This window comes from Carassius carassius, chromosome 15, assembly GCF_963082965.1.
Source record: "Carassius carassius chromosome 15, fCarCar2.1, whole genome shotgun sequence".
Classification (NCBI taxonomy): Eukaryota; Metazoa; Chordata; class Actinopteri; order Cypriniformes; family Cyprinidae; genus Carassius; species Carassius carassius.
In genome coordinates, this window is record NC_081769.1 from 7136885 (window position 1) to 7163245 (window position 26361).

Here is a 26361-nt window from a genome sequence, read left to right on the forward strand (position 1 = left end):
TCATTTTAAAACCTGGCTAAATGGAATTATGGAGTTATCTTGCTTTATGTTTCACACTGTTGACAATTGAACTTACCTGATTAACTTTGTCTCAACAAATTGAAAATAACAATTCATTCTGCACATTCACAACACTGTGTTAATGTTCAGAGTCAGTGTCTTAAATTGGGCAAATACAGCATGTGACTAGCATTGCTTCCTTAAATTATACTGTATATTACAGAGTTGGTAATGCCGACTACTTCCAAGTTTTTCCTGAATTGACTTTTTGGACCTTAAGGGTAAGCATAAAACAGTCTCTTCTGTACTCCCATTGTCTGTTGCTATCTAGCCATAACATTCTAACATTGCATCGTTTCACACTGTACACTGCAATGTGAAGCAGGTTTTCATAACCCTGATTGTAAAATGATTTTCTACAAGCAGGGTATGAAACAACATTAATCCAGGGTTAAGTGCAGTGTGAAAATACACTTTGAATGCAACTGGTGTATGAAATGGCCTCCAAAAGCCACACCTGGTGTAAGGGGATTCTGCTGTCTGGTTGGCTCCTATCTCCTTTACCATCCTTTCACCTAACCCTACCAATAGCTTACCCTCTTTCCTGGCTTGCAGTTTCACAAATCAGGTGGAGGTTTCATCATAATTATCAATATGAATTCCCATCCTACGGAATTTCCTCTGAAATTCTTCCAACAGGCAGCTGCTTTGCAGACATGCAAGTACAGCTCCTACTTTAGTGGGATCAAGAGACAAGATACATTCCAAGAAATAAAATATGTCAACAATGGTGGAATCAAATGTACTTTTGATCAAATTACAAGTTTTTTTCAGGTCGTGCTAATGCACATGAACATTCTACAGTAGACAAACACAGGACTGGCTCTTTTAACTTTGAAGCAGGAATCTCCGATAGTCAGAGGTGTTAAGAAAAAGTTAGTTACTTCACTTGATGTTTTTTTTTTTTTTTTTTTTTTTTAACATAAATGTATTTTAATGCATTCTACACAATGCAGAGAAATGCATGTACTTTACTTGTAATGACAACAACAACTGTAAGATTATAACTTAAAAGCTTCACTAAAGAGATATGGTTTGAGTAATTTCTTAAAACATTCAAAAGACTCCCACCCATAGTTTCTGAGTTTACAATGAGCACAGAGTAGAGAACCAGAGAACCAGCTCAGCGGAGAGACCGAGATGGTGTGGACTCTGTGACTGGGGCCAGCCCATGTACTGCTTATATATATATATATATATATATATATATATATATATATATATATATATATATATTACATACATATATATATATATATATATATATATATATATATATATATATATATATATATATATATATATATATGCTATTAAGTTGTGAACTACTAAAGGGTTTTTGTTAGTTTTATTCCATCTATAGGTTTATTCCATCTGTAACTAAATACTATAATTGATTTAGAAAGCTAGACGTACGTAAACGTGTTCATAGCCCCACCCCACTGCACTACCTAAAAGCAGGAAGTAGCAACGTTCAGTGGATCATCCATGCAGCTGAAACCAAAAACAAAGCCTACAAAATTATCATTTAACGTTAGGCAGATGTGGATTTTTTGATGTACTGCTGAGGCCAGCAGCTGAAACTTGTAATCTACATATCGCGTGGACGCGTTCGGGCAAACAAGTACGTCTATGTGTGTGTGTGTGTGTGTGTGTGTGTGTGTGTTTGTTCATCAAATCACGACATCTTAAACGGTGCCGTCGCCTTAGTGTAAAATATGCTCTATTTCCGCTCAGTTTGTTTTATAGCTGAGCAGATGTTTCTTTTTCTGTCACGACTGTACTTATTATGTAACGTTTGGTGGTTCGGCTACATATTGCGGCCACCTTTTCAACTTATGTGCCAGATGTTATGGACGCATTCAACGCATGTTAGCTCCTGCTCTTTCTGTCACTGTTACTCACTCATTAAAATAGACTGTAAGGGTTTCAGGACAGTTTAGCACGACGTTCATATTAACATGAGTAACGTTAGGCTACTTGTTTTTTTCCCGTTTCCAGAGGCCCCGATATGTAGAAAAATAGGTTTTCAGTTTTATTTGCATATAACGTTACTACACTAAACGTAAGCGCGTGTCGAGCAGATGTGTGGAGATAACCGTCCAGCGGTTGCAATACCATTGTGCTTTACGTTTAAATTATAATCATTTTAGTGATTATTTTGCGTTACCAGTATAACACATTACAGATTAACGCACTAACAGGAAGACATACTCTGAGGTATTATTTTTATCGAGAGTGCCCTATCAGTTTCCGAGTTTACTTCTCTTGTTCAGTTGGGAACTAATGTGGGCGACATACAGTCGTATTTTCGTCGAGAGGAATAGATGTGTTGGGAAACCAAAGGCGTCGTCTCGCCATCTGATTCAAAACCGCTCACCTGCCGACTGTTTTAGTGAAATCTCGCCCTCTTCTGATGGAGGTCCGCCGCCACACGCTTCCGATGAAATCATTTCTCCGCGTCCCCATCACGTGAAAAGTCTCCGTATTATATATATCAAACACATAGCAGCATTACACAATCCTCAGTAGTCATCTATAGATTCCCACAGGAAAGGGCACTCTAAAGAAGTGTTGCCGGCACTTGTAATTATGTACTCTGTCAATGTGAAAAAAATAAAAAAATATATATATATATATATATATACACACACATTGGAACCATCACTGAAAATTCTAATAGTTTCCACTACAAATACCATTACAATCATTACAAACCATAAAAAAGGTGTTTTTCTTTAGTGTGTTTTGGGACACATAATATTATGATTTATTGATTTTATCAAGCCACCAATAGAAGGTGACCAATTATAACAGGGTCCATTACAGTTTACATTAAAACCAATACAAGTCCCATTATAACCAGCAGAACCATTACAGATTTGCTGTGTTAGTATCACCACGTTAGTATTTTCACATGCAATATCTCTGTGGTGACCCACCAGTGATAATCAACACCAAAATGAGGGAAACTGTAAAAGGTTGTGCTGTCTTACACTTTCTTGCCCCCATAAAAAGTCCAAATAAATGAATACTGAAATCTTCTGCATCTTCACTATACTTGCTACTCCCTTAAAAACAGTTCACCCCGAAAGTGGAACATAAAACTCTCTTGCTCATTACACTTTAAGTCTAAGGAACAAGAATGTGCAAAATGTTTATGTACATTTACTTTGTAATGTGCACTAGAGATCAGTTTTTGTTTCATGAAGTGTCCATTTTTACTTCAGTGTCTTCCGTTTGAATGTATCATCTTTGCAGACCACAACTGTGTTGAGTTTGTAATTAGAGACTCCAGAAAAATGAAATAAATAAATGTTGTATATCTTTGCATCCTGTGCCATGATATATATATATATATATATATATAACCACTTTTGAACACATTTGAAACAATGGTGTGTTTCATGGGAGTGTCTCACCTGCCAACAGTTTTTGATGAATTCTTGCTTTCATTCTTCATTCCAAACCATTATGACTCTGTCTTACAAAAATATTAGGAGCTCTTGAATCCTTGATTCATATAATGTCGTAGTTCTTGGATTATTCTTTTTGATGAATTTCTAAGGCTAAGCCGTCTGAAGATATGAAGGAAATGTTTTACAGCAAAAGGATACAAGAGTTTGGATTTCCAATATGGCACTGTTGTTTCAACTAAGAAGTGGAAGCTATAGATCAGTGCACAGATACTTTGAGCGATCAATATTTCTTGCCAAACAAGAATGGGACAAAATACAGAGATATCCAGGTTAACTTGGAAAGAGCTGCTGTCTTGAGTATCTAAGAACAGAGAAAAGTTGACCAGATGCCTGTACAGGAGGGTGGCATTATAAGACTATCCATAGTATGGCTGCAACTCGATTATTGGCTGATTATTTTTTCGATTAATCGGATTAAAAACCCTTTTTTCTTTATTTTAATTTTACTGACAAAAACACACTATTCCACATTCTGCCAAATGTCCTTAAAACAAATGTGCCAACTGAAAGCTATGAAAACATACAGTGCTTTACAATTTATTAGACCACCTGTCATAAGAGAAAACACAAATATTTTAGGAATCGGTCAAAGACATTTAATTCTAAAAATGTTATTTTAGTTTTTGAACAAATAACAAACTGAAACAACTAAATAGTATTTATTCACATAATAACAAAAATGGCCTCCTTTGATAACAGCTCACTTGCTGGCATTGTTTATGTACTTTTTGACTAATTGGGTATCTGATAAAAAAAAAAAAAACTATAAAGCACATGACTTATTTTTTTCCCCTTTCTTTCACAGAAACAGCAATGATTATATTATAGCATAGTTAGTTAATAGCAGTAGTGGCACAAACCTTACAAAACTGGTTAAAAACCTTACATAAATTTGTTTTAATAGATTTGTTAATCAATGTAGGCTACATAGTGAATATACTTTAAATCTGTAGATCAAAAATTAAAACGAATAAAATCACAGTAATGTTGTGCAGGGACCATAGACTGTAGACGGAAACACACGTCGTGTGCACTTTGATCACAGTCAGTCTCCTCTTACTGTCATTTCTTTTATCCTGTAAAAGCGTCTGATGTTTACAGTATATTCAGACATTACATGCTGCTGTCCCTTCACAGTTCCTACTCTCATAAATTACTCGCACTTGCATGTTGACTTTTAAACCTAAATATAAATTTTAAACAACAGATATTTTAGCACAATGAATGTTTTTGTGCTGAATATTGTCTCCCTCGCCTCTCTGTGTTTCTTCGGTTTAACACTGGCGCTCTTTCAGTAAAGATTTGAACTTAACACAGACCGTCAGGGCAGTCTCTTATGCAAAAATGGAAAGGCTTGCGTGAATTTGTGAGATTTAGAGAGAAGGATATGACCGTTATCGTAAAGTTTTTTTTTGCACCAAGGATGCACACACGAATCTGTCAAAGCGACTGACAGGCAAGCTGTTACGTTAATGCATCACCTTGAAGCTTAAAATAAAGGTTTATCACGTTCTGGGCAGCTTGGATCACATTCTTTTCCTGCAGGAATACATTTGCTTTCCTCCAATATTTGTAGATGCATTTTGTCCATAGAGATGCGTTATTCAGTACTGAAATTTGATGTATCCGGCTGCAGTTGTACATGCACTGTGGGCAGACCCATCTAATACATTATGAGAACCGTTGTTGATGATTTTCATTAGCGATAATAATCGATTTTATCGATTAGTTGTTGCAGCCCTAATCCATAGTATTCCAACATTAGTTTATCTCAACTGGCTAGACCTGAACCTCATTGCAAGCTATTAAAATTGTTGAATAAAGTGTGTTTGATTAATCATAGTTTATCTGAATTAAAATGCAACATGTTTTAGTGTTTGTTTTTTGTAGCACAAACAAATATCAGTTTGATTATATAAAGATTTTTTTTTTGCCTTTCTAATTATTAATAAACATTGCTTTTTCCATTTTGTCTCAGGAGCATGGGGCAGCATCTTGGAAAACGTGAGCCACTTTCTGTTCCTAAGGTATGTATATCTGTCTGTCTGAATATCAGAGGTGTAACGGTTCAAATTACTCACAGTTCAGTTCGTATCATCTGTACAGTTCAGGATATGCTGTGTTTAGGGAAAAAGGAATATTCTGTCAAATAAAAATAAAGAAAATATGAACAAGTAATACAACTAGAAGCAACAGCAAAAATAAATATAGCAAAGATAGAAATAAAATAAACAGTGCTTTTCAGGTCTCATCACCTGGGTGATGACGGCATAAATGACTGGTTATATTCGAGCATAAAGCGCTGGCATTAAAGAATTTTAACAATGTTTTTTTTTTTTTTTTCTTTAAATCTGAGCAACCCTATGACTTTTAATAATAAAACTACTACTACTAAAAATTATAGCTGTAAATATATCACTAAATTGGCCTATTTTTAAATAATAGCTGATAAAAAATAAATCAATTCATGCATGTATACTAGCGGTGTAATGTTTCTTTGTAAAAAAAAAGTTTTCTCCACTCATGACTCAGCATGCATTTTCACCGTGGTTCATCTAAAATCTGACATTACAAATAACACATAAAACAGACGGGGTTCAGCTAATGTATGTTTCTGTGGATGGATATGTATCCTGGCTTCCCAATACATTACACCAACAGCGATGAAAAAAAAAAATGCAACATTGCATTATGTTGCAGTAATTTAACCCTCATCCTGAGGAAATAGTGAGTACACCACTTGTGATTGTCATTTCTTCACGTTAGATTCAATAATTGTCGACAGAATCAAGGCATTCACCATCCTGGATAAAGACTGCTCTCACATGTGTGTCAGTGAGAAATCATAAATGCTGTTTCAGATATCCATGCTGATTAATGTCTCAAAAACAGTGTTTCAAAAACGCATGAAGCAGCTAATAAAAGGACAACCATTTACATCATTAATGCTGTTTGGGAATATATCCATTAAGGCAAGAGATAAGCATCTTCAGATATGAAGAGATAAGTAGCTGCAAACCCTAAAATCAAGCCAAGCCATATCAGTACATAGTCTCTAAGGTGCTACAGTATGTGTGGGCTACTGTCTAAGTCCACAGTGAGTGTTACATTATATCCCAGTGCAATAGAAGCTACATGCTGCCCTCTTGTTGATAATCATGAGTTACAGAAATCACTTGAAATTACCAACTAGTAGTAAATGTCCTGTTACAGTGAGATAATCACTCCCTGTATATCAGCTGATAAAACAAGATTGATAATGATGCTTTGATAAATGTTGCATTTACATTTAAAGCTATGCTGTGTTTCAGAACTGCTTATTGCCCTCATCGGTTTATCACATATTCCATCCATACCATGATGCAGCACTAGGTATTAGCATGTCTTGGGTGGCCAATCCCAAATGTGCAGTCATAAGTGATCATATGCAAATGATGCATAAATGGCATCTGAAATTTTTTGTGATCTGTTCATTCAAACCACCTACAAAAGTAGTCAGGTATCCAGATTGAATGTTTTATGTAGTAGTCGACCGATATATCGCCATGGCCAAAATATTGGTCGATATTTGGTATTTTTCAAATATCGGCATCGGCCGATAAGTTTTTATGCTTGGCCGATGTGTACGAGGCGGGACTTTTTATTTTGACGGCACTAAGAGCGGCAGCGCCTGAGCGCGCACAGTGCTCACAGTCTCCTCGAGTTGCAACCTCCTGCTCTCTCTCTTGAAGCCAACAAGGAAGTAACTTAAGCTGCGTTTCCAACGCTGGAACGTTATCCAGGAACTAGGGACTTTGGGCTGGTACTCGGTGTGTTTCCACCGCAGGAACCAGGAACGAAATAAAGTTTCGGAAAAAAAAAATGCTCCTCAGAAAGTCCCTACTCGCGAGGTAGTACTTTTTCAAAGTTATGGAACTTTCGGGGGCGGGACTTGGGCGCTAAACATCCTGATTGGTTGAGTTCACGCAGCATTGTGATTTCAACCACCATTTATTCTGATCATTTTCAAAATATTACTGTTATTGTGTCATGAAATGTAATTTTAAAAGAATTTCTATGTAGTTCTATGTAGAATGTAGTTGTTTAAAACTCAAATCTGTGGTTTATTTATAAAGACAGCGCCTATTTAAAAATGTGTTTCCACGCGATCAGCGGGAGCTCAGTGCTTATGTATCCGCTGAGAGCAGCCTCACCTCGGCTAGACCTTCTGAGATTCGCCTCTGACTCTGATGTCTCTTTAGTGGTTAAACATACGGTATAATTCATTTTGGGTAAATCTAACAGGCAATCTTTGGTCTGTATTTAGTTAATCTATATGTTAACATGAAAATACAGAGGCAACTGATATAATATTTTGTTTCATTGTAATGGCTGTATACACATTTCTGCGGCTATTATTATGTTCAAATGAAAATGAAAGGAGGCAGTGATATTTGATATCCTATGCCGTTATATTATAAATATACAGAGAGGAAAATTGCAGTAGCCATGGTCAGTTGACTGAAGTTATTAAGTACGCTGCTGTTTGCAGATTTACCGGATTTGCATCGTAGCGGACATCACACTCCCAAGTCAAATGTGCAAAATCCAAACTACCTAGGATGCAAGTCCAAAATTTGAGTACTTTGTATTGAGAAACACGCTGCAGACCTACATTACCAGACTATTTGCCTAATCTTCACGGTACTTTAGACTGTGGTGGAAACCCGGAAAGCAACAGGTCTGGGGGGAAAATAGTTCCTGGGGAAAAAAAGTTCCCTGTACAATTGTTCTGGGTAATTTCGGTGGAAATGCGGCATTAAACTATTATTTGTCCACTGGCCGCTAGATGCAGGCTGCAAAAGATAGGTGGGATTGGCTTCATTTTTGATTATCCAGGAGTGATGCACTGCCAAGATGGCGAGGGCCGCTCCGCCTACTTTAGGCTTCAAAAACACACTTCAGAAATCTACGGGTGACTTCACGGACACTAGGTCCAAATCACATTTGAACATTTAATTTCACAAACCTTGCAAAAGATCTTGTGAAGTGTGCATTTTTATCCAGCATTTTAATCTAGAAAAATATGATTCCCAATGCACACAAACTTCCCAGAATACTGAGTGTCCTGCTGTTTGGTTACAGTGTTTACTTCTTTCTTAATTATATTTTTATTAAATATTTATTTGTGAAAAAATACTTTAGATGACAAAGTATGTTTATTTTACACGCTTATTTTTTAATCCATTGTCAAATGTTTTAAATTTCTTAAATATTAATAAAAAATATATAATATGCGTTGAACCCCTGCTTTCCAAGATATTGGCATTGACATTGGCTGTCAAGAAACCAATATCGGTCAACCACTAGTTTTATGGCGGTGCCCAAAATGTGTGTGTTTTTCCAGAGAGGATGCTTTAGTTCTCTTAAACACACAGGGACTAGCACAAAATTTATTTTCAACAAAGTAGACAAATTACTAGAAAATTAAATATAACTACCACTTCTATAGCCCTTCTCAATTCTTAAAGCACTTATACACACACACACACACATACACACACACACACACCCACACACATTTTGACAAATTTGAGGAGCCTTAATTTCGACTACCAATTTCAAAGTCGAATATTCATGGGGTGTTATGATTATCCCATTTTGACTATATGGGGGAGCTCAAATGTCTGATTTCACACAGAACTAATGGTTTTCTTCCATTAAGTTAATATACAGCCTATTATGATAAAGCTATAAATAATAATCTGAAAAGAAAGATGCTTCAAATAAATATAAGTGCGTAAATAAATCCAACCATCTCTATAGATTTATGTTTCACTTTCCATAATCTGTGACCGAAAGAAGGAGCATCTTAGCTGTTACTACACAGAGCCGTTGTTAACTGAGAAGATGCGCAAATCCACTTCATTTTCAGCGTTTATTTGTGCATCTTCTCAGTTAACAATGGCTCTGTGTAGTAACAGATGCTCTATGTGAAATCACGCACCTGAGGGAATTTACCACTGATTAGAGAACCGGCTTTACTGACGAGATGCGCATTAACGATTGGCCGATCGTGATCGGAGCAGCCTTATTTATCTTTGTGCGGGTCTGGAGTTGATGGATGTTAAAGAGGCTACCATCAAGTCTGTATTCCACATAGACACAGTCTTCATGCCCCATGACATGCACACACACACACCAGTAGCACCACTCCCTATATGTGAAGTACACACTCACTAGGGGGCACCAGTTAATGCTAGATAGCACAGATAAGTACAGTCGTGGCCAAAAGTTTTGAGAATTACATAAATATTGGAAATTGGAAAAGTTGCTGCTTAAGTTTTTATAATAGCAATTTGCATATACTCCAGAATGTTATGAAGAGTGATCAGATGAATTGCATAGTCCTTCTTTGCCATGGAAATGAACTTAATCCCAAAAAAACCTTTCCACTGCATTTCATTGCTGTCATTAAAGGACCTGCTGAGATCATTTCAGTAATCGTCTTGTTAACTCAGGTGAGAATGTTGACGAGCACAAGGCTGGAGATCATTATGTCAGGCTGATTGGGTTAGAATGGCAGACTTGACATGTTAAAAGGAGGGTGATGCTTGAAATCATTGTTCTTCCATTGTTAACCATGGTGACCTGCAAAGAAACGCGTGCAGCCATCATTGCGTTGCATAAAAATGGCTTCACAGGCAAGGATATTGTGACTACTAAGATTGTACCTAAATCAACAATTTATAGGATCATCAAGAACTTCAAGGAAAGAGGTTCAATTCTTGTAATGAGGGCTTCAGGGCATCCAAGAAAGTCCAGCAAGCGCCAGGATCGTCTCCTAAATAGGATTCAGCTGCGGGATCGGAGTGCCACCAGTGCAGAGCTGGCTCAGGAATGGCAGCAGGCAGGTGTGAGCGCATCTGCACGCACAGTGAGGCAAAGACTTTTGGAAGATGGCCTGGTGTCAAGAAGGGCAGCAAAGAAGCCACTTATCTCCAAAAAAACATCAGGGACAGATTGATCTTCTGCAGAAAGTATAGTGAATGGACTGCTGAGGACTGGGGCAAAGTCATATTCTCTGATGAAGCCCCTTTCCGATTGTTTGGGGCATCTGGAAAAAGGCTTGTCCGGAGAAGAAAAGGTGAGGGCTACCATCAGTCCTGTGTCATGCCAACAGTAAAGCATCCTGACACCATTCATGTGTGGGGTTGCTTCTCATCCAAGGGAGTGGGCTCACTCACAATTCTGCCAAAAAACACAGCCATGAATAAAGAATGGTACCAAAACACCCTCCAACAGCAACTTCTTCCAACAATCCAACAACAGTTTGGTGAAGAACAATGCTTTTTCCAGCACGATGGAGCACCGTGCCATAAGGCAAAAGTGATAACTAAGTGGCTCGGTGACCAGAATGTTGAAATTTTGGGTCCATGGCCTGGAAACTCCCCAGATCTTAATCCCATTGAGAACTTGTGGTCAATCCTCAAGAGGCGGGTGGACAAACAAAAACCCACTAATTCTGACAAACTCCAAGAAGTGATTGTGAAAGAATGGGTTGCTATCAGTCAGGATTTGGCCCAGAAGTTGATTGAGAGCATGCCCAGTCGAATTGCAGAGTTCCTGAAAAAGAAGGGCCAACACTGCAAATACTGACTCTTTGCATAAATGTCATGTAATTGTCGATAAAAGCCTTTGAAACATATGAAGTGCTTGTAATTATATTTCAGTACATCACAGAAACAACTGAAACAAAGATCTAAAAGCAGTTTAGCAGCAAACTTTTTGAAAACTAATATTCATGTAATTCTCAAAACTTTTGGCCACGACTGTACACATGTACATAGTTTGAATATTTAGGTTTTGCTATTATAAGATTATTTAAAAAATATTGAAGCATAGATTATTTCATGTTTCAGTGCAATTACAATTTGTGTTTTATTTAAGCATTATTTGGTTGTAAATGTAAAACTTTGTATTTGTATTTTTGAAGGGATCATCAACCGTATCTGAACACATCCCAGCAGACTCACCGGTGTCACAGGATGAGGTATTTGGTAAGAACATTTTTAAGTGTTATTTATTTATTTGCATATATATTTTTTTGAACTGTATATCTACTAATCAGGGATTAATGGTTTACCCATCATTGTCCAGTTTCTTGAGATCTTATGGCAGATCAGTATACCAAGGTCACGCTAATGTTTATCTTCACTCTAAATTAGGCTGCTTAAAAAAATCTAAATTTATATTACAAGCTATTTGTGGTAATAACCACGCATACAAAACAATAATAGCTATGTTTTTCTCTGGATGTGTGTTCTGGAATGAGTAAGCAGATGACACAGTGGTGTTTCTACTGCATGTTTAAGGTTGTTGGAGCTAACACCAGCTGGCACAGGCTCTAGAGAAACTACAGGCTTCTGCGTCCATATTCAAAAGCTCATATTGTTCAGAAAGCTAGTCTGTCACTGCCTTCACTGTTCACTGCCCAAACGTCATTGCTCTTTCTCTCTCTGTGTGTGTGGAAATGATGTTATTATCTACTACTAGTCCAGTGGTTATAACTACAAACTATGTTAAACGGCATTTATTTTCTTTGATCATTAAACATGCAGTTTGTTTATTTATTCATTTTTAATGAAAATATATTTTACACTTAAAAAGCAAATAAGGAATCTGAGCTTGAAAAAAATCAATTGAAAATGTATACATGCAAATGAGACTACTAACTAGACTAGTGAGCATCAAACGCAGCGTTGAAATATTTGTGAACATTCTCATAAATTCAATGAAAACATGGAAAAAACAGTTTGCTAATTTACTCATGTTATTTGCGATCTACACAACAAAACTGTTTTTCTTCCTAACTTGATGTGCAATACTAGATAAAATTATCAATTACTGTATTAATTTAAATAAATAATAAAAAAATAGTCAAGTATGTACACTAGAGCTCAATTTATTTTTGCTGTAGAAATGACTGAAACTATACTTCTCGGTATACTTTGCATGGGTCTTAATGGAGAGAGTAAAGAGGGAGACTTAATAATATTTAATGTTCAGTTATGTAGAGAACTGTTTCAGTTACACAGGGTTATCATTGTGGTGTTTTTACATAAAGAGGATGTTTAGGCAGCATTTAAAGGGGTAGTTCACCCAAAAATAAAAATTCTGTCATTAATTACTCACCTTCATGTCGTTCCAAACCCGTAAGATCTCCATTTATCTTCAGAACACAAATTAAGATATTTTCGATGAAATCCGAGAGCTTACTGAGCCTTCCTTAGACAACAAGGATCCTAACATGATCAAGGCACAGAAACATAGTAAATACATCATTAAATTTATTAAGTATTCTCGTAGCTTCATAAAACTACGGCTGAACCGCTGATGTCACATGTACTGTTTTAACAATGTCCTTACTATGTTTCTGGACATTGATTGTGGTTCATATTCAGGTTCATATTTTTTTGTCATTTTAAAATGTTTTAATTAAATAACTGGCATGACAGATTTATTAAAAGTATTTCAAAATTTGACATAAGCTATACATTTTTAAGGGTCTGCCATTTCGACTAATTGCTCTATATCTGGCAAACACAAAGTCCAGCCACGATGAAACTTAATACACAGGCAACAGGACATTCTAAAAAATATACACACGTAATAAATACATCATTATATTCTGAATGGATTTCATTTGAGAAATCGTCCTCGGATTAATTTCCATCCAAACACTGTGCTGACATAATAAATGAGAGCACAACACAGCCCAAAGTTTAAAATAGTGTTTTTAGACATTTATTTTCACTATTTCTATAGCCATCCTCTATCATAATCTGGATGTTTTGAACTCTGGATGTAATAAACTTATGTACTAAACTCTACTGGTTTCGTCTGGTCAGAGGAGAACTGGCCCCCCAACTGAGCCTGGTTTCTCCCAAGGTTTTTTTCTCCATTCTGTCACCGATGGAGTTTCGGTTCCTTGCCGCTGTCGCCTCTGGCTTGCTTAGTTGGGGACACTTCATCTACAGCAATATCGTTGACTTGATTGCAAATAAATGCACAGACACTATTTAACTGAACAGAGATGACAAAACTGAATTCAATGATGAACTGCCTTTAACAATAATTTTTGCATTATTGACACTGTTTTCCTAATGAATGTTGTTCAGTTTCTTTGACGCAATGTATTTTGTTTAAAGCGCTATATAAATAAAGGTGACATTGACATTGGCATTGTTATTTATTTTATATATAATGTGTGTGTATATAATGTGTGTTTATACAGTACAGACCAAAAGTTTGGACACACCTTCTCATTCAAAGAGTTTTCTTTATTTTCATGACTATGAAAATTGTAGATTCACACTGAACGCATCAAAACTATGAATTAACACATGTGGAATTACATATGGAATTATATACATAACAAAAAAGTGTGAAACAACTGAAAATATGTCATATTCTAGGTTCTTCAAAGTAGCCACCTTTTGCTTTGATTACTGCTTTGCACACTCTTGGCATTCTCTTGATGAGCTTCAAGAGGTAGTCGCCTGAAATGGTCTTCCAACAGTCTTGAAGGAGTTCCCCGAGAGATGCTTAGCACTTGTTGGCCCTTTTGCCTTCTGTCTGCGGTCCAGCTCACCCCTAAACCATCTCGATTGGGTTCAGGTCCGGTGACTGTGGAGGCCAGGTCATCTGGCGCAGCACCCCATCACTCTCCTTCTTGGTCAAATAGCCCTTGATGCCTTCAGTGTGACTCTACAATTTTCATAGTCATGAAAATAAAGAAAACCCTTTGAATGAGAAGATGTGTCCAAACTTTTGGTCTGTACTGTATATATTTATCTGTGTGTGTGTGTGTGTATATATATATATATATATATATATATATATATATATATATATATCAGGGATGGAAATTAACTTTTTTGTCCACCAGCCACTGTGGAGATACACTGCACTGTTTTCGTACGCAATAATATTGTTGTATTTAATTCCAAAGCAAAGGATTCACCAGTATTTGTATGTGTAAGAGTATTTATTTTTTATTTTTTTTGTGGTTGAGGGAACACGTGGGGAAAAGTCCCCTGTTCAACACTGTATCACTGAAAGAAATCTCGGCTCGCAAACTTTTACACCATCAACAAACGAACGCACAGTGTTTTTAATACATCGCTTTTACGCGTCTCGTCACGCCAGAGCTGTCAAACATGTGTAGTGATACAAGGTTGTTTCTACGTAACAACTTACAACCCTCTACAATTGAATCGCCATTGGCTAGTAATTATTTTAGTTTACTTGCCAGTCAGTAAAGCTTTATAATAATCAAGTATCATTTAAGAATAGAACTTTAGTAATTAGAAGTAAACTTGATAACCATGTTTGAATGCTTATTAGTCGTTTTAACTGAACATTTTAACTGGACTGGTGGTGGTGCTTTTTGGTCATTCAGTGTTTCTGTAGAAAAAAAAAATTGGGAAAAAAAACCTTACAAAACTCCTGATAAGATAATAATAATAAAACGATTCCTACTAATAAAAACTATAAAAACACACTAAGTTTCGAGCCCGGTTTACCACGCCTTTCTCCACGGAGCTGCTTCAGGTGATATTACACTTTATTGCGTGTTGTACACACACCAGGAATGAAAATTAACTTTTTTGTCCACCGGCCAGGTGAAACAGTATGCTATTTTTATTTACCCACCACGGTGGCCGGTAGGTGAAGCGAGTTTACCCGCCACAACACAAACTCAACCGCATTTGGCTGGTGGCGGGTGCTAATTTCCATCCCTGATATATATATATATATATATATATATATATATAAAAAAAAATATATATATATATATATATTAGTGCTGTCAATCGATTAAAAACATTTTTTCTGTGATTAATCGCAATAAAAAAAGAAATGTTTTTGTACGTTTTTAATATATTTTTTAATGTAATAATTTCACAGTTAAATTTAAATACTTGTTTAAATGACATCTTTTTATGAACGAAGGCCAGTATTACTGATATTAATACAGCTACTGATTTTTTTTTTTTTTTTTTACATTTATTATTAGGCTTCAAAAATATAACAGTTTTTAATTTAAGTAAACCTAAAACAATGCTAACATAAACCCATAATAAATGTCATGTTTACTCCTGCCCTTCCTGTCTTAACAGTTAGGAAATGTACAGAAATTTAATAAAGTTATCAAAGTTATATTTTAAACTATAAATTAAACAGTTAATCCTTATTAAAGCTACAAAAGTTATTTAGTCAAGAGCAGCGAGTCATTTTTTCTGTTCCCTTTGTTCTTTAACTTTACTGACAGGAAGCTTTATTGGCTGCTGTCCCTTTAAGAGCAGACAGACACGCGGATCTCACCGTTTATATACTGTCTATGGATCTCGCCTCATTCTCTCACAACTCTTTTTGTTCATTTTAGACTTTATATAAATCATTTAAGATTGCTCTTATGAGGATAATCGACAAAACTGGCACTTTGGGATGTTTATTGTTAGTTCAAGCGCTTAAGAGAACAGGATTCTGGCGCCCTGTCTATGCATTGTGTGTGTGTGTGTGTGTGTGTGTGTACGTGTGTATGTGTCACATAAGGGCATTCACAGACAGCGCATTCTCTTTTGTCTTGCCGCGCTTGAAATGTTTAAAAGCATTTAAATGAATAAGGACGTGATCATATAATGTAAAGCTAGCCAACGCATGGCAGAAAATACGGATGCTGCGTTAATTGCGTTAAATATTTTTGACACGTTAAACCAGACAAAAATTAATTGCATGCGTTAACGCGTATATATATAATGTTCCTGTAGCTCAAGTGGTAGAGCATTGTGTTAACAAGCGCAATGTTGGGGGTTCGAATTCCAGGGAACACATGTTAGGAGAAAATTGTTAGCCTGAATGCAGTGTAAGTCGCTTTGGATAAAAGCGTCTGCTAAATGCATAAATTTAAATTTAACTTATTTTAAGGTTCAATTCTAGCTATTGACAAACCGTTAACTGACTTCTGCCTCAATAAACTCTTAATTTGCTGCTTATCAATAGTTAGTAAGGTAGTTAAGTTTAGTTATTGGTTGGGATAAGGGATGTAGAATATGGTCATGTGGAATGTGCTTTATAAGTACTAATAAACAATAATAATAGGCATGTTAATAAGCAACTAGTTAACGGTGAGAATTGTTTCCTATACTTTTTTTCTGGCCAAAATATTTTGGCAGTCTTAAGTTGTCTAAATGTATCATCTGTATGTTACAGTTGTTTATAGCACAAATTGAGTATTCTGCTGCAGTTAGCATGTAGAGAATGAGATGAGGAATAGCTGGTGAATGCTCAATGACAGTCAAACAGATGAGGGACTGTCTTTGGGGCCTGTGGGCGCCCTCGGGTTCTCGTGAATGCTGCTATGGAGAGGATTTCATGCAGGGGTGGGAGGCCTGGACACAGACCGCATGCCTATAGCCCCTCTCACAGACATGCTTCCCGTGCCTCAGTCCCACTGCTTCATACTGTGTGGGTCTGTTTGCTGCAGTCGGGCTTTAACTGAGTTGGGTTAACTTTTATCTGAAATCTGATCAATCTTCGAAGTATCTTTTTCATCTTTTATAGTGTAGTAATATGTGAAATCTTTGGTGCATGATCCAGACACTGGAACCACATGCATATAGAAGGAGAATATACACACTAGCAGAATAACAGAATATACAAAATACACAATTATTTAAAAAAGAAAAATATACACATTAGACAAATGCATGGATTTGAAATATATATTATATACATATGCCACTTTCGAGACCAAATTGGAAGTGGGAATATAATGATTGAAATGTCCCACACCAAAACACTGAGCCATGACTCCACAAGGACATTTTGTGTTCTGCTAATGGGCAACATTCACACCATCCCAAAATAAGTATATTGTCATTTGTTATTTAAAGCCATCTAAATGTCAGAGGATGAAATGCACTTCTAGGTGTTCGTGCTATATAGTTTTCTATTAAAATGCAAGGTCAAAAAACACTTCCGTTGTCTTATAATATGCATTTATTTTTTTACCTTATTTGCTAAACGACTCCTAAATGATTCATTTAATGATAAATTTTTCCAAACCCCTCATTGCGTGAAGTTAATCTGCAGTGATTGGTCCGATTGGTCTCATTTTCATTTCATCATGCCTGTAATGCCTGATAAAGCAATGTTTGTGATCGCAGTGCTGCTTTGTGTACAGCGTTACTCGGGAAACCACTATTTTTGCAGCTCCAAAAGCGGCACCTAGTGGCAAAGATTGAATTGGCATTTTCATTCAGGCCAATGCAAAAAGACCAACTAGTAGGCGGGCAATATGCTAATTTTTTAGGTTGACTTCAATATGAATTGGCTTGGAATTCGTACAGAAAAACGGCTCGTTTCAATGATTCAGAGTCAACTCTTTCTTTTAGTTAGTTAGTAGTACTTTATTGTTCAGCCTAAGCTGAAAATTGATCTTTGGTCTTGCCATACAATCACAAAACAAGTAACAATACACAACATCCAATAAATACATCTAGCCATACACAACATCCACAATAACAAAATTAAAATATACATTTCTACCTCTTATTCAAAAGACTTATTGCATTTGGTACGAAGGTTTGTTTATGTATTGCTTTCATTGCTTTTGGTGTTCTATAACGACGACGTAATGGTAATAATTCAAAAACATGATTCAAGGGGTGTGTTGTGTCTCGTTATAATCAAAGCTTTTCTCTGAACAGCAATTTGGTATAAATGAGCGACTGACTTTTGCTTTAATCCTATAATTTTCCCAGCTACTCTTATAATTCTGTCTAATTTAACTTTATTCACAGAAGTAACTTGTCCGAACCACACAGTTATATCATACCCTAAAACACTCAATTAAACCTGTATAAACTCTTTGCAACACAGCTTTGCTCACACAAAATTCTTTCAGTTTCCTTAGCAAGAATAGCCTTTCATTTGCTTTCTTACGAATAAGAGCCACATTATCAGAGATGTTCAATTTACAGTCTATCATGATTTCTAAATACTTAAAGTCTTCACAATTTCAACAGTTTGATCACATAACATTATTTCTGTTAGAGGCTCTGAATGACCAAAATCAACTCTTTTTTTTTTTACTTGCATTTATCAATAAAGAACTTTCTTCACACCATTTTTCTAGTTTCAAAACCTGCTCCTCCTACTTAAGATGTACACAGTCTTTCCATAAAAGTGCCACAAGTGCCATATCATCTGCATATATTTATATAGTTTGTAATTCTCATGCTGCACTCTTATACCACTTGTATAAACGGAAAATAAAAGGGGTGACAGGACGCATCCTTGGGGTGCCCCTGTGTTTAAGGATATAATATCTGATTTGAACCCCTGAGCACAAACTCCATGTGGTCGATTTGTTAAAAAATTCTTTATCCAATGAACTATTCCCCCATTCACACCTAGAACCAGGAGAAGTTCCAAGAGTAAATGTATCTGCATGGTATTAAAGCCAGAGGTGTAATCTATAAAAAAAAGAAAACGCACATAAGCCTTTGCTTGTTGTAAATGGCTAGCAATTGTATTGACCAAAGTGAGCGTTGCGTCCTCTGTTCCTCTTTGCGATTTATATGCAAATTGCAGTACATCTAATTGTTCTGATATGTATGGTTTTAGATGATAACTAACTACTCTATGCATCTAACTACTGATAACTAACTACTCTATGCATACTCCATGCATTTAGCTAATATTGAGGTTAACGCCACACGACGAAAGTCCTCTAGATCTTTTGCTCTCACTTTTTTCGGAAGGGGTCGTATAAATGATAACTTCCACATACTTGGTATCGTCTGTAAGTCTAATAAAACCTGAAATAATTTTGTTAGGGGGTCAGTTAGTTCATTTATACATATCTTTTAAAACTCTGCCTTAAGGCCATCTGGACCCGGCGCTTTATAGGGCTTAATGCATTTAAGGGACCTTCTAATTTGGTCCCCTGTCAACCGAATGGGCGGCCCCACTGGAATCTTTTGAGAGACAATAACTTTATACATGGTTAGAGGTCGATCGATATTGGATTTTGCCGATATTTTTTAAAATGGATACTGAAAAAATAAATAAAAATAAAATACTGCTTTAAGTAAAAAAAATAAAAACAGTACTAAACCATACTAATAGTATTAGTAGTAGTAGTAGTAGTAGTAGTAGTAGTAATAACAGTAAAAGTAATAGTAAATGTTGAAATTTTGACACTCTAATAGGGCCTTATGAAATCTGTTAAACTTTTTCCAAATTCGATTTTATTTCCAAATTCTGTTATTTATATTTTCTGAATTCAGTTTTTTCCATTTTAATTTTACTCCACTCCTTTTAAATTTAGTAAACTTAAAATTAAGTTTATTAATCATAAAGTAAGTCTAATTAAATAAAATCATGAAACTTATACATTTTCAAATCAATTTAATAAGTTTAACAAAAATTACATGATTAGGGCCCTATGAAATGTTTTATTTTTTCCAAATTCTGTTTTAGCATGTCTAATTATTTGAATTCATAAAAAAAACTATTTATTTTCTTCTTAAAGAAGCCTAATGATATTTTTCCCCTCAAAAATTGTGTATCCACTTAAATTTCTATTGTTATAAAATCAAGGCATAAAACATTAATTGTATTTGTCTTTTAATTACTTTAAGCAAACTTTTTTTTTTTTAAAAAAAACAAAGGGGATTTACTATTAAAATTAAAACATGGAAGAAATGTTGTTTGATTATTCCTTAAATTATGTCGGTTTCAATTTAGTAGTAGCAGTAGGCTATGTACATTCTACTGAACAATAGACTTTAAAATCAGACTTTTATTTTGACCGGTTGGAAAATAAATGAATACCTTTACAATTCTGTGCATGTGATATGATGCTTTTTCTTAAATCAAACAGTCAAATGCTCATGAAGTGACACTCAGAGCAGTTCTGGAGATGTTCTTTATGTATTTTCGTCCTCATTTAGTGAGACTAGGATTCCGTGATTCCGGCTGCGTTTTCTCCATCGTGGGAAACATTAGAGCCCTACAATTATACCAGCACAATGTTTACTCTCGCACTTGAACTGCTTCTGTTATTAAACACTTAATGATTGTCTAATCAAAAAATACTGAGTCTAGGAGAACTCACGGGTATCACACACACTCCGGACACGTCGCGTTTAACTCGTGCAGCGGTCTAAAACAGTTTATTTATTCACCAAACAGACACAAGTTTACTTCAAGAATGAACAATGAGGCAAAGATAAGTTTGAAGTTCAGTGTTTAAAAAATGGAGCAACAGAAAGAGTGATCTATATTATAGCTCTATAAATGAAAACTTAATTTGAGCCACAGAAAGACAAAAGTTTCGATGGAAATGCTCATTATACAATTCATTATGTACATTAACAATGATTCGGGGCGAATATAATGTAATTTAATGGAAAACTATGTGAATGGCGCTCTGAGGAGTGGCAGGATTTTCTGTCAGGTGCATTTAAATCCAGGTCTAAAGTTTCTCTCTCTGTTCAGAGTGCAGCGTCACGTGTCTGAACAAACAGCACGTGCTGTCAGTGATTTCAGCCACTAGAGGCTGCTCTCGCACTATATAATAGAAAAACCGAGCCTTCTCAGCCGCCTCAGCACGGACCCAAACCGGTAAACTAACAGCCGCTCCAGCAAAGGACGAAACGCAGAAAACTATCGGCATGGAATTTTGCCGATAACAGATTGTTCCAGCAATCAACTATCGGTGCCGATTAATCGGCAAAACTGATAAATCTGTCCACCTCTACACTTTCAGATTTTAACCTTTGCAGGGTGTTTTCATTCACTCACTGAAAGGTGATTTAAAAAAATCCATAATAGAGGCTCTTTAAACAAGCAAAATAAGTGAAAACAGGTATTTATTGATACACAGACAACTGTTATAGTATATTTATTGTACTTTTCACATTCATACAATGCATGTAGCAAAATACATAATTGTATTTTTAAATTTCACATTTCACCAGCTGTCTTTGCTCATTGGTAACTGCCATCTTGGAAATTAGATGAAGCTCAGTGCTGCCACAATACGAGGGAAATCCTGTGTTATAATCGAAACGAACAACACTGCAAAATGAATGTCTTATTTACATTGTTGTTGTTTTTTTATAATGAAAAGATTTGCAAATGTACTTCAGCACTTTCAGTGTATACTGTGCAACTGTAATCCTGAGACTCTTATTTAAAGAACAAAAACGTTTTGTGTTCTGTCGTTGTTATATTCTCACTTCTTGTTTGATTTTCTAGTTGTTACAAAGCAATGTTGTCATCTTTACCTGTGTCTAGTTTTGCACCTCTTTTTTGGGGGGCATATGCTGGGTACTTCTCAATTAGAAGTCTGTTTACTAGTAAGTTTATGTCCGTATGCACCTTATTTTTTAATACAAGAGTGGGAGCAGCTTTTTGTATCCAAATAGCTTCATGGCTTGGCTATGTCATAAATGTTTCTGCCCCCATGGTCACAGCATGAAAATGTGTTTTCTCTTTTTTTTAATGACTTTCTGTTGATAACCTTCACTTCATGACAAACTGCCTGTGGTCTCCCAGTAGTTTACATTACACACAGTATAGCATTATGTGATAAAAAAATAAATAATAATAATAAAAAAAAAAATGAATGGCTTCATCTCCTAAATATTTTTTTGTATTGCATTGCATAATGAAATTGGATGATCTCATAAATTTTCCTTGAATTCTTTTTGAATTTGAATTCTTTGAATGTGTGCAAAGTATTGTGGGTTATCGAAGGATAAACTTGCTGTATCTTTCACAATAGGCTGAATGAAAGACATACAATGAAGGCTTATTTTCAAGGACCCTTCAGATTGACATGGCCTTCGATGAAGCTTGATGTGGAAGCATTTGCAGCCTTACTAGGATGCAGCCTTTGAATTTAACAGAATTTGAACCCATAGCTTTTCATCTGTTCATTGTCAGCTTGATTAAACTGTTATCTTTGCTTAAACCTTCCTCCGTTTTGTTCCACTGGATTAGAACAAGGAAAGAACTATATAACTCTCGTTTTGTATTACATGATCATGTCTGAGGTCGGGGACCATTTACCTTGTCACTACAGTTTATGTAGTTATGACCATTTAATCTGGTTTAAATAGCTTCAGCAAGGAGCTTTTAGCTTCTTGTATCATGCTAGTGTGCAGCAGGAAATTCAGTGTTGATTTCAAATGGCTCAAGTGATCACTCACTGTGTTCATTAATGCATAGAGTGGCTGGCTTTGCTGGTTGATCCACTACTTGACCATCCCACCTCTCAATCTCAGTCCATACCATGCATTCTAACCAGCATATAACTTTGTTAAAGTTTACATGTGATAGCATTTTTTTTAATTGTCAAAACAAGTATTCAAAAAACAAACAGTATTATTGACCCTTTTCTTTTCAGTAATAACTTTACTGAACAATAACGTTTCACCAAGGCATGAACCAACACTATATTTCAATGATCTCTTTGTGGAGATGGAAGGCACAGAGAATTCACCAATGAGACACTACACAGTATGTTGTTGTTTGCAGAGCAAGCATAAACGAAACCTCATTAGTGTAACCAATCCAAAGGACCTTCAGGGTGAAACAAGAGTGGTTCCCCGGCCCAGAAATCAACACAGCAGATGAATAATAAAAAAAGGAAAACTCTGTATATGAAAAGTTGAATATCTGGACTGAAGCAACTTAGTTTTTATTTGTTTGTACACAAAGTCCATACAACTTGGATTGAAATGTATGTACTATAATCTTCCTCAAAGTAGGGCAAAAATAGCAAGTGAGATGAACTCATGGCTCCTGCTACAGCACTAGGGTTGGGAACCGAGAACCGGTTCTTATTCAGATAATATTCATTTCTAAGTTTCTTTCTGAGAAAACAAGAAAATCCCGCACACTATCAACTTGCATGTAATGAATAAATCTTCCTAATCATTGGGAAGAAGGAGGCGGGAACCGGCGGACAATCAAATTAAACTTTAATAATCAAAATAAACACAAAACAGCGCATCAGCCCCTCACGGACGACTGACGTGCACAAATAAAAATCAAAACACAAACTAAAATCCAGGCCTGGTCCTCTCTCGTCCTTCACTGTCGTCGCTCCAGTTTTATATCCTTCCATCTCCTGCGTGGGACTCGAGACCGGCAGTGGGTCGAACAGGTGTCGTTCATCTCCAATCACTCCACCGGCCTCGCTCCTGTTCCCACGTCTCTCGGCCCCGCCCCACTCGTCACATTGCAAAACAATAAAAGAAATACTTCAATAGCAACGTTTCGATTGTATGATCTTCATCAGGCATCAACCAAAGTTTCTTAAGTTCCATTCTTTTAAGTTTCATTTCTGAAAACGGTACTGGTGCGACACGTGACCAAGTGCTGTGAGCAGCCTTCCACCGTTGTTCTGACGATTAGGTGTTTCCCGTAAAGGATGTCACAAAGCAAATAACAGAAATGCTGCCCTTCCTATTTAATTAATGAGCATATTGTTTCCAATGACTCTCACTCCACAGACTTGCCTCGCTGCGTCTTTAACTAACGAACACATCGTTTCCCACGACTGTACGTGCACTTCATGCCTTTGATAACTGCACATAATTTTGTCTGACTGTACATGTACCGGCAGCACGCAGCACCAGCCGTCACTAAATTACATTATATTTGTCCCATATTGTCATTAATATACATACTGACTACAACTTGGACCACTAAATAAGTAGACTGCTATTGTTATGTAAGTATGAGGGTTGAATTACTTGGTGTACATGTCATTTCAAGAGTGATAAACAAAGTGATAGAAAATATTTATTTTCATGCATTTTAAATGTTTAAAAATGTGGAAACCACTCACTGCATCACACCATCTTCTGATTACATTATTATTTGTAAAATAGGGCATTTATGGAGTATGTGTATACATGGTTATAAGTATAACAGTTTATAGTTAATTATTTTAGGGAAATGAACAAGTGTGTCAGCCTTCAAGGGACTATTTGGCCAACCAGCTTATTCCTGCTTGAAAAGCAAAATGTTACTAATAGTGTAAAAAACAACTTTGAAGCACATGCTGATTGATGGACTAGCAGTACTCAACATTACTTATTACCTTCCAGCAACACTACATTCAATGAAGGTAAAATAGCAAAAAAAACATGATAATAGTTCATTTAAATGTAACCGGAAAATTTCTTACAATATCCAACCCTATTTATGAAGATCCATATACTGTGATATATGTTGCATTTTGACAAGTAATAAACAGTATTGAGCATTGAGTAGTTAAGAATTCTGCATTATTCCTTACCACTATTTTTTAATAGTTGTTTATTAATTTTAATGTAACCGGAATCGTTAGGTGGAACCGGAACCGGAAAATTTCTAATGATTCCCAACCCTATACGCACATGGTTAAACTCTGTATAAAGGCTCGGAACCAGGTGTGTTCAGTCCTGTCCCCAGAGGACCAGTGTTTTGCAGAGTTTTCTGGGTGCGTTCCGTTTAGACACACGCTTCCCTAAGCACTTGCCCTTAACACCTGAACAGCCCAAATGTTTGGTGTTTTAAGAACAACTGCATTTTTGAGTATGACTGCATACATGCAGCATGGCAAGACTTCGTCAGACCTTTGCATCGTCAGACTTGTATCCAAACAACACAGAATTACTGTGTAGCAAATGTATCAGCAAACTTCATGTTGATCTTGAAGACCCTGTTTTTACAAAATCCAACATTACAAACTTGCCGTGGCCAGCTCAGTAGGGTTGGGTACCGAAACCCGGTGCCAATAAGGAACCGGTATGAACTGAACCGAATTAGAGCGCAGATTTAGGTTCCTCTTTTCGGTGCCTCTTAAATATCTGAGAGATCGATTGAAATATTTGTACCGGTTCTCCGAAATGTACGCAAGAAGTCGCTAGGCTTTTTTAGCGGGGCTATAGCATTTAACTCCATAAACTGTACACAAATTTGCAATCGCCTCCGAGTAAAGCCCCTTAAATTTCATATGAAAATGGCAGCAGAGCTCTCTCCTTTCCGTCTTTCAGCATGCTCTTCAATCTGCAGACTGCGGCGGAGGACGCCTGTCACAAGGGAGCAATCGGTTTGCCATCTACTGTAAAGTTTTTGATTCCGTTCACCGCTCATCACACCACAGCTGTTTCCTCAAGCGAAATTCTAACCCTTAACACATATGAACGCATACATAAGTATATTTAAATAAATATAATTAAATTATATGTACTTTATACATACACTACTGTGCAAAAGTTTTAGGGACGGTAGTATTTTCACCCAAAAGAATGGCGTTCGGCCAGTTATTTATTTATTTTGCTGTAGTGTGTCAGTAGAAAATAAAAATTCCACTTCTGATAAATAAATTTAGGCTAATAATATAATCAGTGTAGAAAATACAAGCATTTTTCAGTAATTGGCTTAAATTTTTGTTTCTTTTTGGACTTTCCTTAATGATTCATTTGGACCAGACACACCTTTCGAAATGGACTTCAGAAATGAGATGAGTTACACTTTGCAGAGAATTTGCTAAATCCAGCCTGGGGAAGTTATTACAGTCACACTGTTTCCTTTGTCCTTGTACAATAACGTTGTGATGGCACAAAGAAGCTCTGTAAGAAACACTAGAATTCAGATTCTCTTGTGTTGTGTGGTACAGTAGCGACTTTGTCTCGCTGCACTGGGTTCAAACTTGACGACCTCCTGAGGAAGCACTGCTCTGAAATCTATGAATCTCTAGATCTGT

General features: G+C 36.3%; 1 protein-coding gene across 2 annotated transcripts in view; it reads left to right on the forward strand.

Annotated features, from left to right (window-relative positions):
* Positions 1 to 1494: 1494 nt before the first annotated feature.
* Positions 1495 to 26361, forward strand: part of LOC132158061 (myelin basic protein-like) — a 34430-nt gene continuing 9563 nt past the window's right edge. The window contains exons 1-3 of one of the 2 annotated variants that reach the window (XM_059567314.1): positions 1495 to 1684; positions 5518 to 5566; positions 11515 to 11578. In XM_059567314.1, the coding sequence (XP_059423297.1) occupies positions 5522 to 5566; positions 11515 to 11578 (109 nt within the window). In that variant the 5' untranslated portion in view covers positions 1495 to 1684; positions 5518 to 5521. The remainder of the gene's footprint in view (positions 1685 to 5517; positions 5567 to 11514; positions 11579 to 26361) is intronic. The other variant, XM_059567316.1, reaches the window with a different exon arrangement.